The 17,813-nt window shown below is 40.8% G+C and overlaps 1 protein-coding gene across 4 annotated transcripts in view; it reads right to left on the reverse strand.

The window, feature by feature from the left end:
• Window positions 1-2,613, reverse strand: part of sbf1 (SET binding factor 1) — a 67,567-nt gene extending 64,954 nt beyond the window's left edge. For all 4 annotated transcript variants that reach the window (XM_023286502.3, XM_023286501.3, XM_023286500.3 and 1 more), the window contains exon 1: window positions 2,408-2,613. In XM_023286502.3, the coding sequence (XP_023142270.1) occupies window positions 2,408-2,462 (55 nt within the window). In that variant the 5' untranslated portion in view covers window positions 2,463-2,613. The remainder of the gene's footprint in view (window positions 1-2,407) is intronic.
• Between the last annotated feature and the right edge of the window lie 15,200 nt (window positions 2,614-17,813).

Below are 17,813 nucleotides of genomic sequence, written 5' to 3' on the forward strand. Positions count from 1 at the left end.
CCTCGGACTGTGAATTCAATTGGCTGCTGGGTCTTCGGCACAGTGGAGGAACCGCTGTCAAAACAGTGACATGCTGTGGAGTTTCTCAATAGACCCTTGCTAGGAGGACCACACCCCTGCAACTATGGACTATTCCCAATCCAAAGGCAGCCATCTTGGCTCTAAGATCCACTGATAGTCTAACAGCATCTAGGTTGAGCACAATGTGAGCAACCTGACACTTAAGAGACAAACGGTGAGGATGAATGGAAGATTCAAGGCTCTGCCCCCGGGCAAGCGTCTGTTAGTCGAGCCAAACTGTCACTAGTTGTTTAAAAGTGAACAAAAGACATGAGTCCCATGTAAAATCATAAAAAAGAGCAGGTTTGAAAGAACCTCTGCCTGCAGGGTGTTCTGTTTGTAAACACCCACAAGGTTTCTGTTGGTGACAGCACTCTGAGAGGCAGATGATGTCAGCCCTGAAAACCTGTCAGTGCCCACGCTTGCAAAACATTCCACTAACAGAGTGACAACCAGCAACCGCTCACACACACAAACACGTAGACAGGATGTATGAAATATTTAGACACAGAAGGAAACTCCACTGTACTGCAGAATTCCTGGTATTCTTATGATCGAGGACTATTCCCTCTTGATGTGTAGCCAAGTGTTTTCTGTTAGTCATTTAGTGGCAGCACACCACAGCTGGAAAAACGATAATACAAACAAAAAAATATTGTATGCATACACATGTAGCTAGAAATCTGAAGTAATTCACTTTAACCCAACCCCTGACAACTTGTACTGATGCCACAGGCAACACTGATTAGTGATTTCAAGAGAAGTAATAACAAAATCTCTCTCCCATCTCTTTCTAGGACTTGGCAATAATGTGTGGGAAACCAGACAGAAACAGAAGAGCAACAAACAGCATTAAAGGTTGTGCAAAGGCACACTGAACATAGGATGTACTCAGGAAGTTAATGATGATGGTGTATTAAAGGAGATGATAATAGTGATGGGAATAATCTTGCTGCAACTGGAGAGGTTTACCACAACAATATGCCTCCACCTAGAAACTTAGCATGGAGTGAAGTTACTCTAAACAGTAAGGCAGCAGGCGAGGAGCAACGCCAACAATCATCATCACCCTTAAGTGTTTGGTTTTTACAAGGCATTGGAGCCTTGATCCATTAAAGCCAGTGTGGCTTTAATGTCTGGTTCCCAGATGCTTTTTACAGGCTTGTTCTGCTCTGTACTGCATTCAGGCACCGTAGAACAGGAAGGAGAGTTTCTGCAGCGTTTGCAGTGTCCACGTTATAACATCCTGTATTCACCCCCTTCTGAAAAAATACAACATGCAATAAGTGTATTCATGCAATCAGAAAAGTGATGTAGGCTGCTCCAGCATCATCAAGATAAAAGCTAGCTCTCTGCCTGCTTTTAGCCACGGAGGAATTGTCATGTTACGATTTGCCTCTTGAATAAATCATAGGAAAAATCCACTCTAAATAAAAGACTACCATGTTACAAGTTGCATGCCTCCATCGGATCGGTGAGTTGAATATTTCATGATTAAACGGACCATTATACTGCAAAGATCTAGGCCAAGGCTCAGGCTGGAGGGAGGGGGGCTCAGATAACGGTCCAAACCCCGTCCCAACAACGCAAGGGAACAGAGCTCCGGTCCGAGGGGGCTCAGGGAGGGGCAAAGCCATCTGGGTTAATCCACGTAAAACACAGACAAAGAAAACAATCAGCAACTCCGACGTGGAGAAGCATCGATTTCTAGTTTAAAAATCACGCTTTGAATCAGGTCCAGGTGGAAATCGCCAGGGTTTTCGTGGTGCGACTGTCCCATGTAACTACTCAGGACCCTGCAGCCACAACACTGACAACTCGTTATCACACTCCGGGTAAAGTTCTGCTTCAAAATGTCACCTTAAAATGCCACTAGTGAATGAGCGACAACAGGGTAGGATGCAGTTGAAACGGTGAAACGAATGAATAAATCCGTCTTAGGTCGCAGTCGACCAAACAGCCAGCCCCCCTCACAGCTAGCCCGGCTAGCATTAGCTCTTAGTAGATAAAGTTAGCCAAAGTTTGCTGTCAGTGGAGTGAGACAGGTTGTTTTGCTGAAGCTGAATCGCTTCTAGAAGTTGAGGGTTGTAATGGAGTTGTGCATTCGGTGTGTTATTAAGTCAGAAATGGGTGACACCGGCTGACAGACTCACATTCAAGTACACTAATCCCGTGAGGCCTGCGCGTCCCTGGCCTAAATTAGAGTAACAGCCCGCTGACAGCGCCTAAAGTCGGTCAGCTGTGAAAGGCGGCCCGGCCCGTCCCCGCCTCCCTCCCCGCCTCCTGTTTACCCACAGCTAATAATACGCCGTTAGAGCTAGCATGGCAGGCTAACTCAGGCACCCACCTCGCTTGTCGAGGTCGTAACCGACCACAACAAAGTAGTCGGCGAGCCTGGCCATCTTGGGAGCTCACGGCGACAGGCCTTTCTCGCTAAATCCTCTTCTCTTTTCGCCGTCAATAGTCCATTTACGTCCTGCCGGCGATAGACACATCACGGGCGACAGTAGCATCCTTCCAGCTGCACCCCGCCGCCATACTGTCAGTCTGCCTTGCCCTGACAGCGGAGAGCCGCGAGTCTGCGCAGTGAGAGACTTCCAGGGAGGGGCAGCTCGGCAGGAATGTCCCATGTGGGGAGCCAAACCAGCTCAGGGGCCAAAAGTCTGACCAAAACCTATAATAAACCCAATGAAGTTTCAACAGTGCCGGCGCTAAAGGGGTGAAAGGTGGTGACGATTTTGTGGGTCCTCTAAAATGAAGAGGACCCACAAAAATCTAGTGGGACTGCTTTACTTTGAAATGACTGTCCAAGAGCAGTACTCATTAAACAACAGGGCCCAGAATGACTTTTTGAGCCTGACTCTCTGTAGAGAGCACATATGTGTTCTAGGTTACAAAACATATTGCCACCAGGAAATAAAAAATATTTTCAGTAGACCATGAATTAGCATTTGTCAGGCCCCTGAATTGAAATGATGTCTTTAAAGTTACACTTTTGTCAATGAGAATGAATATTTTATGTTTGTCAGAACAAGCTCAACTGAAGCAATTAGTTGGTTGGCAGATAATTCATCACCAATCATTTAAAGAATCAACATTTTCAAGCAAAATGCCACTGATTTTTCTTCCATCTTCTCCACTGTGACAATTTTCTGCTTTTTCAGTTTTATGTGGGAATAAACTAATGACCTTTGTGGTTCAGAATACTGATCAAGCAAACCAAATGATTGAAGGAGGACAACTTGGAATTAGAGAATATGTTATAATAAAAACCTTCCCTTTTGCCTGATATTTATAAAGCAATCAAGTAATTTACTAGATGACTGACTTATTGACAAGTTTATCAGTGATACAAATAATTGCAGGTTCACAACCTGATGAGTGAGAGATGTTTCCTTATCTCATGCATGCAGAGGAAAAACTATTCTGTTTCTCCTACTAAATGAGCAAAAATGAGATAAAGTCAGGAAACATATAATTACTTAAGCAGATGGTTTTTTTTGTCATTTCCTATACTGCAACTGCGTGGATTTACGTTGCATCCCCTCACATCCTGACCTAGCCAGTAACCGACTGAATTTGGCATTTGTGGAGGTGCAGCTCCAACCTTTGCTTTCTGTGGTGCATTCAGGGAGGAGCAGCATGGCAGGAATGTCCAGTGTGAAGGGCCAAACCACCGCAACAGGGACCATTGCAGTTCTAACCACAACCTATAACAGTCTCAGTAGGCTCCCAATGGATTAAGTCAGAAGTGCTGTTTGTTGTGCTATTGCGCAGTAGAGCATACTGTACAACACAATTACACGTGACATGAACACACAGTGACTGACACGAAAAGTGGACATCCTGGTTTAGAAAAAATGATGCTGGGAGAATTGAAGGATATTTTCCTCACTTTGTTCAAGGGGGCTCTGAACCAGTTTGTCGCAGGTGGGTGATTGTTCAAAAGCTGCCAGTTAACCAAATCAAATGGTTTTAGAGTAACTACTGACTGTGTGTGAAGACGGACAAGCCCTCCGTTACGTCACCCAGAGGTTTCATGAAGTGTGGCTTTGAAGCTCAGTGTGGTGGCTCCGATATTCACCGTCTTTGCAGTGTCTGACTCCTCCTTACTCCCAGCAAATCCAAAAATGAGCAAAGAGGTGGAGTGTGAGTGGAGCTGAGGTGAGCCATGCAGACATCTCTGGGCCTTGGACTGTGCTGTGACAGTACACACCTGTCAGCAGCCACACTCTGAACTGTGTAGAATTTTAACACTTAATACAATTTAAATGGATGAGTTACATGAAAATTCACCCCCTACACAGTTGCCATGAATAGGGAAATCAGCTATAGCGACAAAATCCATTCTTGGTGCCGTTATGTATTCATATTTATTTCTGCTGTAAAGTTGGACATTTTAACATGGGGGTCTACAGGGACTGACTCAATTTTGAGGCCAGCCTCAAGTGGTCATTTGAGGAACTGTAGTTCAGTCCTGAGGGTTGCCATTATAACACAAGGAGGAAATTCATCCACCCACCCATCCATCCATCCACCCATCCATTATCTATACACCGCTTAATCCTCATTAGGGTCATGGGGGGCTGGAGTCTATCCCAGCTGACTTAGGGTGAAGGCAGGGGACACCTGGACAGGTCATCAGTCTATCACAGGACTACACATAGGTTCAAACAATCACACTCACATTCACACCTGCAGGCAATATAGAATCACCAATTAACTTCAGCATGTTTTTGAACTGTGGGAGGAAGCTGGAGAACCCAGAGAAAACCCACGTATGCACAGGGAGAACATGCAAGCTCCATGCAGAAGGATGCCAGGCCCAGGCCAGGACGCAAACAGGGGATCTTCTAGCTGCAAGGTGACGGTGGTAACCACTAAGCCACTATGCAGCCTCACAAGGAGGAAACTGCATAAGAAAAAAAAAACAAAAAACAAAACTTTATTTTACTTACATGTCATCATGCTGAAAATGACCAAAAATTACACAATGTTCTGTCGAGATTGTAGTTTGAACTTTAATAAAAGTTGCAGCTATAATGTAGATTATGTAGGTTCACTTCAGGTTTTGGCAGGGAATTAATGCACTGAGTGAAACATATAGTCATTTAAAGGCACAGTTCGCACCAAAATTACAATTCATTCATTAATTGTGGACTCAGCCTAAAGTTTTAAAGAAATGCAAACACTGAGCCTCAATGCCAAACCACTTTAGGTAATGCAGCTTCAAGCAACATAAAATCTCACTGAGACAGACTTCACTGAACCGCTTGTGCAGCATTAATCCAAATTTCTGTTTCAAACAATTTCCCAAACTTTAACATCTATTATTACATCTGTTTGCAGCCTTTAGTAGCATAGAAAGGACCACAGTGAGAAAGATACTGGGGATTATCAGAAAAATTAGAATTTTTTGACTGTGAAACAACTTGAATTATGTTAAATACGGCTATAGAGAATCTTGGCACGATGCTGTGGTGTCAGTTAGAATGTACAGATAACACGTCAGTGGGATGTGAGGAAGGCCTGATTGGACACATCCGTGTGGCCTGTCCTTGGCTGTCAGCACTGTAACAACCTCAGGAGAATTCAACACTTCCTGCGCTTTGACCTTTGACCTAAAGTGCTTATCATATTCAGCTTCCAAACAATCCCAAGCATGAGATGTCACATTTTTCTTTAAGAGCTTTGTTTTCCCAACACTTAGTAAAAAGTGGCCTCTCCCTGTCTTCTCACACAGTTATCTGAAACCTGGGGCCTGGCAGGACGGGGACAGAGCTGCTCGGTGATAAACACAGCTTCTGACAACCAAAGTCATGTTAACAGGAGATAACATGCATCTGAAGCTGCTTTGTGAATGCTGTTTTTCAGGGTGTCACTCTGGGGTCACCATTGTGGTACTGATTCTTGCAGTTGATGTTAACTGTATCTTAACCTTGAGCCACACTTGACAAGCTGCCATGAGGGATGACAGCAGGGTGAGGAAGAGGAGGAGACAACATGAGCTCAGTCTGTCTCAGACTCTCCCTTCAGGACAGGGATACACTCAGTAATGAAGTGGTTTCTGCTGGACAAACTTGAACTCAACAAATGTCCAAGTGCTTAGTTTCCACTAATGTCACCTTTGACTTAAATAACATGCAGTGCATCTGAGTGCTCCTAGCTGGAAACTTGTGCTGTCGTTGTTCCTCTTTCATTAACAGAGAAAACACATACATAGAGATATTTTACATTTCTGTGACAAGTCATATTTGGTTAAAGATGCTGAAGCAATATAACATCCCTCTCACTCTTACTGCCCCCTCTCCTTCATCTCCCCTCGCTTTTCCTCTGTCCTGTGCACAAATGTGCAGTATGCACTGGAATAATGTGTGGATCAGTCCAACCACTTTGTCCTCTGTTCGTTTCCATTTTACAAACCGCAAGCCAAGCATCCATCCATTATCTACACCACTTAATTCTCATTAGGGTCACTGGGAGGCTGGAGTCTATCCCAGCTGACTTAGGGTGAAGGCAGGGGACACGCTGGACAGGTCACCAGTCTATCAGAGGACAATATATACAGACAAACAATCACACTCACATTCACACCTATGGGCAATATAGAATCACCAATTAACCTCAGCATGTTTTTGGACTGTGGGAGGAAGCTGGAGAACCCGGAGAAAACCCACGTATGCACAGGGAGAACATGCAAACTCCATGCAGAAAGATGCCAGGCTCAGGCCGGGACCCAAACCGGGGATCTTCTAACTGCAAGGCGACGGTGGTAACCACCAAGCCACTAAACAGTGAGATGATATTCACTGAAATGAATGAGAAGTGTATTGGATTAGAATCTCTGACTACTGTCATCAAATCAAAGCACAGATTAGCTAGAGAAAGTGATTAACGACTGAAGTCAAACACAACTTTGACGGTTGGATTTTCATTTGCAACCCCATCTCCAGAGGAGCACAGTGTGCTCTGATTGGTCATCTCACAAAGAGCTGACCAGGACCCACTCTCCACCACAAACACCGTTTTCAGCCACAGAATACACAACGTTGCTGCCTCATCAATCTGTTAGAGTGACATCATTCTGTCATTCAGACATCAGTCACTTTTATGATCATCTTCTTCACAGCTTCATTCAGACATACCAACCACAGTGAAAACTAAATCTAAATTGGCTACATCCTATTAAATTCTCCACCAAACTTGCAGCCTGGTATATGCATGATTTCCTAAATACTAAAAATTCTGTCCATGTGTGATGATAATCTAATTACTACAGAAAAAAATAAAAATATGCCGTCGGCTGTGATGAAGCTCATGACTGAACCTACGGATGGTCGCTACATTACAAATGATTTAACTGCAGCTGATAAACTGCGACTCTGTGTGACAGATCACCTGACTGAGTGAAGAACAGTAGTGTGTGACCTGCTGCTGCATCCTGATCAAGGATGTGATCTGATATAGGTTATAGTTATCCCCAACATGACAACGTCTAGTTTGATTTTGGCAGAAAACTGTCTTTTGCCCTCTGTGATGTTTTTCAATCAATATTATTGCTGAAACACGGAACAAGTGTTAAATCATTTCTCTCAACTTGAAGTAAAGTCCCATGTGTTTGCCTATTTGTAACATAACTGGACTTATGCGGCGCTGAAAGCAATACAGAAATTGTATTATGTCCAACCTAGTAAGAATGTCATTTTAGCATTCACAGAAAAATGGCCAGGATGTATGAGCTATCTTGTCTTTCCCTATCTCTAATAGTACATTCATTTCTATCTTGACATGTTACCACTGCCTAAAAATAGTATAAAACCACAAGCACAAAGGCCACATGTACATCCTCACACCCATAAGGCGATTTCTAAACGTCTCTACAGGATTTTTGCACGTCAAAATCTCTGTGAGGAACATTGAACACTCACTAAATTAAACTAGAAAAGCACTCAGAGAGTGCAGTACTCATTCCCCTATACAGCATTGTCAGAAATGCAGCATTTGTTTATTAGTTATTGATGATCAGAAATCATGGCACCATAAAATGTGGCCATTTACTGTAGATGTACTCACAAGCAAAATGACCTTGCGCTGAGCACAGGCCTGTGTATTGCATGTGTATGGCATGTACGGATACTAAATCACGTGATCTAAATATGTAGAGGGTGGCTACATGGGACTCAGAAACACCCCCACAATTTAATCAATTGTTCCTTGCTTCAATTCCAACGGATAAGTCCTGATAAATTCACAGCTTTGGATTTGTAGTAGGATCACATTCATGTGATCATCAGCAGGCAGCTGACGTAGTGTTCACTTGTTGTCATGGTTACAGTGACGCCGTGCCGCTATCTCACAATGATACAGAAATTTTTAACAAATCCGTGGATCCAGACTATAAGCCGCATCACTGCCAAAATCTAATCACTTGGTCCTTGTGTCATTTCTGACCTTCCCTGAAAATTTCACCCAAATCTGTTAATCCATTTTTGAGTAATGTTGCTAACAGACAGACAGACAGACAGACAGACAGACAGACAGATAAACCAACGCCAATCGTCACATGACTCTGCCACGTTCCTTGGCAGAGTAATAACACCTGATGACCCTCCTGGTTGCCTGGCAACCCCATAACATTGCCGTAATGTTGCTGCCCCCAGTGAACAAACAATCCAGCACATAACATTAAGTAACCCCACAGAACAAACAAACAAGCAATAACATGTTAATATTGAGCTTTAATGGGACTTGTAGATGGATTTTGCTGCCTTTTACCACTAGTTATAGATGAATATTAACAAATATAGTATTATTAATAGGTATTTTTCCTGCTTTTAAAGCATATGCTAAGCTAAGCTGAACAGCTACTGAAGTGAGTATTCTCTAACTCTCATCTAACTCTTGTCAAAAAAGTGAATAAGTATATTTTAGAAATAGGGAAGCACTCCTTTAAAAAAAAATCAAGATTGGAATTTGTATTAAACACTGTTAGTAATGGAAATTCATGTGACACATGTAACAGATTTGTTTGGAGGCCAAAAGCATTCTTGATTTACCTGATTATTTTCTTGTTTCATTGTTTTGCCTGTAATAACTTCTTTCACTCAAATAGTTTGTTAGAAAATAGCAAACAATAAAATAATTATATTACAGATGTAAGATGGTCTTGCACATACAGAGCAACATGTACTTGGTATATTTTATACAGTACAGCATAAAATATCCTCAAAGAATTTAATCAGATCAACTTATTTTGCTGTAAACACAAAATTTTGCTTAGCTGTAGTTCACTAAAGATTTTTAGACAAATTTAGAACTTGAAAGGCATTTTGAATTAAAAATGATGAATTGAACGAATAAACAGCTGAAGTCCTCTCAACAAACTAAATTAAACTTATCAGACACAAAACTAAAATAAGCAGACTTCCCAGGACACCTTGTTAAACAGTAAAAACTTCCCAGAGACTTTTTGTTGTAGTTTAAGAAACAGACATGGTTGAAATTTATATTATTTCCATGTTAACATCTATAATACATATTTGATTAGTTACATGTTAAGTTATAGTTGTTTCTTTTCTGAGGCTGTAAAATCTCAATATTAAATGAAGAAGGAAGTCTTTGACCTTAAACTCTAAACCAAAGCAGGTCTCGCTATAAAAACTGTCCATGTGCTAGTTGATTCAACTTAATATGTAAAGTTTATTCAACCTGTTTTCTCATGTTCAGATAATTGAACTAGTTTTCTGCTTTCACAACTGGTAAGATGACTTTGAACTTGTCAGTCAGCCGAAGTGCAGTTAAATATTTACATTGTAGCTAATAGAAACAGGATCTTTGCTATTTTAGTATTCTGACATCATCATGTGTTTTTTTTTAAATCTCTCTTTACATCTTTTGTTTCTAGGAATAAAGAAGAGAGACAGTGGCATGCCGACCCCGTCACTGAGTCTCTGTTCTTTACACATGCAGCCCAATCAGAGCACAAAGCCCGTCTCTGCAGGATGCAACAACCATGTGACTTCCTGCAGACTAACCAATAGACAGGAAGTGGTTTGGACGCCTCTTGCACATCGCTGCTCTTTACAGGGCCACTCCAACAGCAGACTTCCCCTCAGCTCAGGTGAAGCGTAGAATATGAAAACGCTTCATTAAGCAAATGCTGAACTCATAAGTTTAACTCCCCTGAGCTGAGCTGAGACAAACAAATGCTTTAGTAATGATTTCATTTGATACTGTCACTGTACTAGCAGTTCCTGATCATGTAAAAACACACATAGACTCCACTGTGTATCACTGCTGTAATTGGAGATCCTCTATTTCTGCTTACACAAAGGCAATGTGGCAAAGGGTGTGTATACGGTAAACCGCTGCAAACTGTGAAATGCGACTCATGTGTTTCTACCCATAACACAGAGGGAAGATGACCACAGATAGATAAATATGATGAGTATTTGCTATGTCTCCTGTGCCGTGAAATGATAACTTTGTGTCATATAGCAAGTTTGACTCCAGGCAAACAACATTTATAAAGGGGTAATGTAGCTATTTGGTTTTTGGAAGGTGATGGACTTCAGGAGATGGAGAGGAGATGATGCTCCACTACAGATCAACAGTGTCTCCATGGAGAGAGTTTCCTCCTTCAGGTTCCTGGGGTGCACGTTGCTGATGACCTAACATGGTCCACCAGCACGTCAGCAGTGGTCAGGAAGGCTCAACAGAGACTGCACTTCCTTAGACTGTTGAGGAAATGTCACCTGGTGGTAAATCTGTTGCAGACTTTCTATCGCTCCACGACAGAAAGCGTACTGGCATCCTGCATCACAGTGTGGTATGTTTGTTGTACAACCGGTGACAGAAAAGCCCTGCAGGGGGTGATAAGATCAGCACAGAAAATAATCGGCTGCCCCCTGCCCTCCCTGGAAGACATTGCAAACTCCCGTGGTCTCAGCAAAGCAGAGAAGATCCTGTCTGATGTCTCACACCCTGGCCAGGGTCTCTTCAACAGAAACACTGCATGCCAGACAAACCGCCTGAGAAACAGTTTTTATCCATGGGCAATTAGACTTTTAAACTCAAAGGAGTAACCCCCACAGATACTTCTGGACAATTTTCTCTTGGTCAAACATAGGGCAGTGCAACAAGAGTGTGTGCACATGTGGACTTTTATTGATTTCTTTCTATTTATCACTCTTACTATCTCATGCATATTGTACATTTTTATTTTTCAAGTGCACTACGGGGAGATGCGCCCACCAATTTTGTTCTACAATTTTTGCGTTCAATGACAATAAAGCTATTCTGTTCCATTGTGAAGTAGTAGAGGCTGAAATCAGCTCATCCCGAAAAGTTTGGCTCCTACAACTTCCATAATGCAATTTGAAAGTCACTTATCACTGGCCCTTACAAGCACCACAGCACCAGTATGTAACCCCACCTTTCTGTTATAAAACCCCAGATAACTCTGATAACATCACCATGACATCATTAGGATACTGTCTCAGACTGCAGACAGTCACAGAAGACATTAAGCAGCATTTTTATAAAGCTTTCCAGTTTCTAATTTTTCTATTTTTTTTTGAAGCTAAGTCTAGTTCTCCTGATGACACTGGCATTTCAGTATACATTCAAAAATGTGATCCATAAAGGCAAGTTCATGTCAAGTCATTGTACAAACTCACGCAAACTTAGCTCAGTGTACCAAAGTTACATATTTAGAAGGTTTTTCCATTAAAATAATCCTTCTCTGCCTTAGATGTAACTTTACACCATTAGATCTATGAAGTTCTGGCATTTATCCATATAATCCATCCCTATCCTCACCTCACCAGCTCACTTATGACTCTGCTCAAACGATGCTGCTCTATAACACATAATGGCAAATTAAATTACTGGAGTAATTCAGTCAAAGAGGTTTGAAACCTGCCATTAATTTCCTCTTGCAAGTTGCTAAATTTGTTTCCTTTGTTATCTGTCATCTGTATACTGCAGGTTCCAAGAGGGAATCCTCTGCTGTGGTGTTGACTGCTTATTTCACTGTTCACATGGCTTCCAGTACGTTAAAAGCATGTAGACATGTTAACTAACTAAAAAACTTAATTTTAGCTGCGGTAGTCTTTGAAAGCACACAGTATGTAACTGGTGGAGAGGCCTGTTCCATACATCAAAGAATCCAATTAACTAGCAACAATTTCAATGTACATTTGAAAGGAAAATTCCATCCTATTTATTATTATTACTTAAATGTGGCAGTGATTTTTGCTGAACAACAGCTACTGTGACATCATGTGGTAATTACGGAGTAACGGCACATGAGTTGCTTTGAGTAATTTGCCTTGAAGGCTGGTTTGTCTGCACCAAAACATTGTGTAGCAATGACACAGCAGTCATAAAGTCAGTGAAGTGACTCAATAAGATCATCGAAGCAGCTGAAGTTCAGGGGATGAGCTAACATCTACCACTATATGTTGCTGGTAATCAGACCAGGTAAGGCTTTACATCTGAGTGTACTGAACTGAGGAATACTGCATGATGCTGTGATTTTATTTCTCTCAAGTTACAAAGCCACACTGTTGCTTCATTATGGTTCTGTGAAAGGCATTTAATCTGATTGAACAGTTCTGGTAACAAATTTAACAAAACCCACAAACATCTGATTTAAATGTGACTGTGGAGCAGAAATGTGCCATCATCTCTTATTAACTACACAGTGCAAAAAGTGCAGAAAAAGCTTTTGTGATGATCTTGTTATTTTGATTTTATATTAAAATTCTATAATGCAGTGCTAGATTCAAATCCGAATGAGCCCTGAGCAAATATTTCTTGTTGTACAGCAAGTACTCTAGAGCTGATATGGCACAAATGTTTGCTGGAGAATCTACTGATTTTGCTTCCAGTGTTGGTAAATGATTAATTGCTTGAGCCATTTTAAATAAAAAATTACTAATTTTCGACAAAATAAATTCAGAAATTACAATGAGCATAAACTGACTTTATGTGGTTGATATTGTACTTCACAGGTACATCTTCCTGTCAGATTTACTTTCAATCAAATTACAGCCACTGAAAATCACAAACCCAGAATTTTTTTGGGCTCTTAGCCCATTGCTTGAAACTTGACATTTACAATTGCATCTACTACGTAAAGAATACATATGATTGAAATTAAATTACATTTGCGAAGGAATTAGAACAGCCTTTTCATGTCGACAAATTTCACATTTCTTTTGAAAAATGGAAATTTCAGGGTTATTTGCATTTATTGTACATCAGATATTTAAATTCACAGTCTATTTTTTGTATTTCAAAACTACTGGAAAAATCTGTGCAATAAAAAAAATAAAATTTTTTTTACACTGGTTTTATGTATGCAAAGTTTTTTCTGCCCTTGAACTGGTGCCATGAACATTGCCTTTAGGCGCTGTGATTTCTGGGAGCTCCACTGTTATCAGGTATTTCTGTCCTTCTCCATCATTTTTCCCACAATGAAACTCAATCCCACATTTGTTCACAACACTGTCCTGTTGGCTGCCTCCTCCCACACACCACTATACTGGTGCACAGCCATGCCAAACAAACTTGACTGAGACGACTCGGACAGAGACAACAAGCCGTTCAAACAAACCCGCTTGTACAGCATCTCAAACAAACAATGTAAATAAAGTTTACAGAAGCTGCCAAAGCACACTAGCAGTGGGAAAATGCCTCAAAACAGACTTTTCACAGGGAGTGCATGGAGACTTGTGCAACAGTTATTGTAAAATCCAAGACATCGCCCTAGTTTGAAGGGTTTTTTGCTGTTGTGGAAATATACTGATAAATGCCATTTGTTTAACATTTGGGGAGGTTTAACTGAGCTGGTCTTCATGGGAAGCACTATAACAGATCCACTGTTATCCGCTGTGAGATGCTGCAGAGTCTTCTGCTGATTTAACATGAGCTTCACTAGGGGGCAGCAATCATTAGACTACCACACAGTGGATACTGATGGAATAAATCTGGCTCTGGGAGAAAAGGTTCAGTTAAATTTATTCTGAAATAGCTACAAGGCAAAGTGCAGCATCATTGAACATGTAGTTTCACATCACTTATGCCTGGCTGTGTCATTTATTTGTGCAAGGAGGCCGAAGAAAGTAGAAGGGTGTGTTCCTCAGGTGTGGTCTATATTCAGCACTCTGGACTAAACAAACAAAAAAGAGTATTTTTTGTGTAAAATGTGTTATTTTTGATGATCTTTTCATTACAATAAACAGTGTAGGACAGAAAGATCTGCCAAGCTGCTGCGGACGTTTGCACTTGAGAATCCTTGACCATGTGCTGCTTAAGTGGACACGAGGGAGAATATCCTGTTTTCTACCAGATCAGGTGGTGCAAGGTCATAAAAACATGCACGTGAGCCATTGTTTAGATACATAAATGAAGCTGAGCTTCGGTCATAAACAGGAGAAACCAGACGTTCTCTCAGAGGAGCTGCAGCCCTCCTCGGTGTTGTGTGTTTGTATATGAAGTCCTTCAGCTCAGCCATGGAACACCCGACTGCCTCTGCAGGGATGAGTCATTTGTTTTGCATCACAGGACATCTCATTTCAGAGTAAAGGACGGAATCAAGGTTCTGTTTTTGGAGCCTTTCTCTGAATGCCTCACATTGCACCACGAACCCTGACACATGTAGAGGACACTTAAGTAGTGGTATGTAGTTTTACACATGGTTTTGGTTTAATTTGGCCCAATTCTGAGTTTGCTTTCATTGTAAGACAATTGATGTTAGTAGAATTGAATTTGTTGTGCTCACATCAGTGAAAATGAAATATATTCAACAGCACTTGTCTAGAACTTTCAACCTCCTCTCCAGCCTCAGCTTCCTTGGCAAATGAAGTTTGGTTTGTTGTCACTGAGAGACCTGTCATCATGTGAACATACCTGTAACATAAAAGTCTAAGTCTAGCATTTGAGGAAGGCCATGAGATCTGGCCAAAGCTCTTGAAAAAATTGAACCAAGGTGTGTTAAACTACTATTTAGGCTTAGAACGGAGCTGTTACTAGTTCTTCTGTGAGCTACAAAATAGAGAATAATCCATTCTCCTCTATTGTATACCAATCTGAGAGACAGATCTCTCAAAAACTGAACAAAAAACTCATCTTTACACAGAAAACTGCTTTTTTAAAAAGTAAGTCGATTGAGCCCTTTAAAGCCACTATGCATCTTTCACAGTGCACAATGGAGGAACATGGGAACTACATGCAATGAAGAATCTACTGGCTATTGAGCTGCTCCAAGATAAAATAAATAAAGAAACAAACAAAAATCTGACGATAACATGAGACACATCTAGTAAAATCACATCCTTTTAGTTAATTACCATCCACCTTTTCAGAAATATTCACTAAGGCAACAACTGTGGATTAATCTGCAGCTGAAAATAGTCCCCAACAAAGTTCCATTTTTGTCCTTTTAACGTAACATTCATTAAAAACCACAGTTCCCAGCTGTTTAAGGACATATCAATGTATTTTTTAATAACTAATCTACATATTCTTGAGCTGTTTTTAAAGATTTACACTTTCAGGAGGAACTAACAAAAAACAGGGTTTAGTCATCAGTGAAGGGACGAATGCATCATTTTACTTTTTTATGAAAAACAACAACAATAACAAAAACAAAAAAACAAAAAACAGTAAGGTTAACTCTTAAAAATGACCAGAGACCTATTCAATAAAACACCACTCACACACAGGTTAAAAATGGTGCCAGCATATTATTTCAAAAATAACTGCTCCTCACAAATTGTGGATAAATTTTCAAGTTCCTCCTTTGCCAATGTTCTTGCATCGGTCACAGGTATGGTAATTCTGTTGTTGAGTTAAAAGTGGTAATATATGTTCTACAGAAAGTGTAGAGTTTTAGAGCTTTAATGCATGAGAGTTATTTTCCTTTATCATGCCTAATGAGACGACACTGCTCATTTGTACCGTTTACGCAATCTTTAAAGCAAACTGTGTCCCACTCCATGATTCACATCATCAAACACAAGACAGAGAACTCCACACAATCTAGCAAAGGACTCCCTCTTTGATCAGCTGACTACATCGTCCCAACTTTTCCTTTTCAGATGAGTTCCAAAGAAACAGATGGAGTTTCTTTTAAAACTGTCCTGTGCCATGTTTGCCAGCACCACAGACAACACACTCGTGTTCACTAATTGCCGCCTAAAACAAAGTAAGGACAGTGCACGATTGAAGGATCAAACCAGGCGGGGAGTTCAGAGTGTAGCGGGTACTGATGCACTGACTGCTGTCACATGCCAGAGAACTCTTACATAAACGGGTCAGAACCATTGAAGAACTGACCTGTTTTCTCTGCCAAATCAGACTGATAAATGAACTACGATCTGCTGTCTATGTTGGGAAATGCTTCTTGAACCTCTGTGTAATCACAAATCAGTAGGTGGTAGTGCAGAGTGCGTGGGGAGGTTAGTGAGGAAGTAAACATGCAGTGTTCAGTATGAGTGAATCAACCCTAACTGACTCTGGGAACAAGGTCACATTTTACAGCTATCCTCACCTGACAGCACAGCTGAAGTTAAAACTGCACCAATGACGGGAATGAATTGGTCAAATAGCCCAAATTGGCTTGTGAAAATGAAGACAAACCAAAGAGCAGAAGGACCTTTCCAAACCTGGATTAGTTTGTCACTGGCTGCTCATTTTGACTCTGATGGTATTACAACCACATGAGACGATCAAAGCGGAGCCAAGCTGTAAGACGATATCGGTGAGGGCGAGAAGTTGGCAACTATCACTAACGAATCTGTCTTGCTGAATATCACTCTTGTTACGCTTCACACTGCACAAAAGCCAGCGATCACGTAACACAGTCAAGCCAAAATCCAGCACTAAAAACAGAATCATGAGGAGTTTGCAATGTTCCAAATTACTTTGGGATGCCCTCAATTTTTTGAACATTAATTTGAGATTCTCCATGCTTTTATTGAGTCAAAACTCAACCAAAGGGTGAAGAAACTGGACTGTTTCAGTTTTTTTCCAACTTTGCTTTTGCTGTGGATTATTGTCACAAGACTTCCCTACCAAACCAAACCCAACTCCTTCTGCAGCTCCTGGGAAGATTTAACTATTACATGATTTAATTAAGGTTTGGAAAGAAAAATCTAAAAAGAATGATATGTATTATAATTACAGTGGAGTCACAGAGTTATCATCTGATTTTTCCCTTGCGATCTTTAGAAACCACATAAGGTCATCTGACAAAACTTGCTATTGTTCTCATGGAATTTCCATGATCTTTAGAGATTTTTTCCAATCATCTGGATGGAAAAATATTCCTACTGTTCTATGTTAAAAAGCCTGTGTCTGTGATTTTGAGTCTTGGAAACTGGACATGACAAGTGTATTTGCTATTTTAATAAAATGTAAACTAAATATTCATCCATTATTTTGTATAAACATGTAACATAAGCATGCACTATTAAAACTAAATATCCACTGAGGCTCACACTGTGAAAATCACCATGCTGAGGTCCAGATAGAAAGAAAGATAGCGGTCTTGCTCAAAATGCTCAATGTGAACCAAAATTTTTTATCATTTATCATCATTTTATCATGGGTTCCAACAGTGTTTATACTGATGTTACTTCCCAGTAATTTTGTATTCACATACAATCCAATGTAATCTTTTTGGAATGCAGCTCCAGCAGAACAAACTGAAACTCGGTTTTATGGTGCTTCAGACACAATATTTC

This window comes from Amphiprion ocellaris, chromosome 21 (assembly GCF_022539595.1).
Source record: "Amphiprion ocellaris isolate individual 3 ecotype Okinawa chromosome 21, ASM2253959v1, whole genome shotgun sequence".
Lineage (NCBI taxonomy): Eukaryota > Metazoa > Chordata > Actinopteri > Pomacentridae > Amphiprion > Amphiprion ocellaris.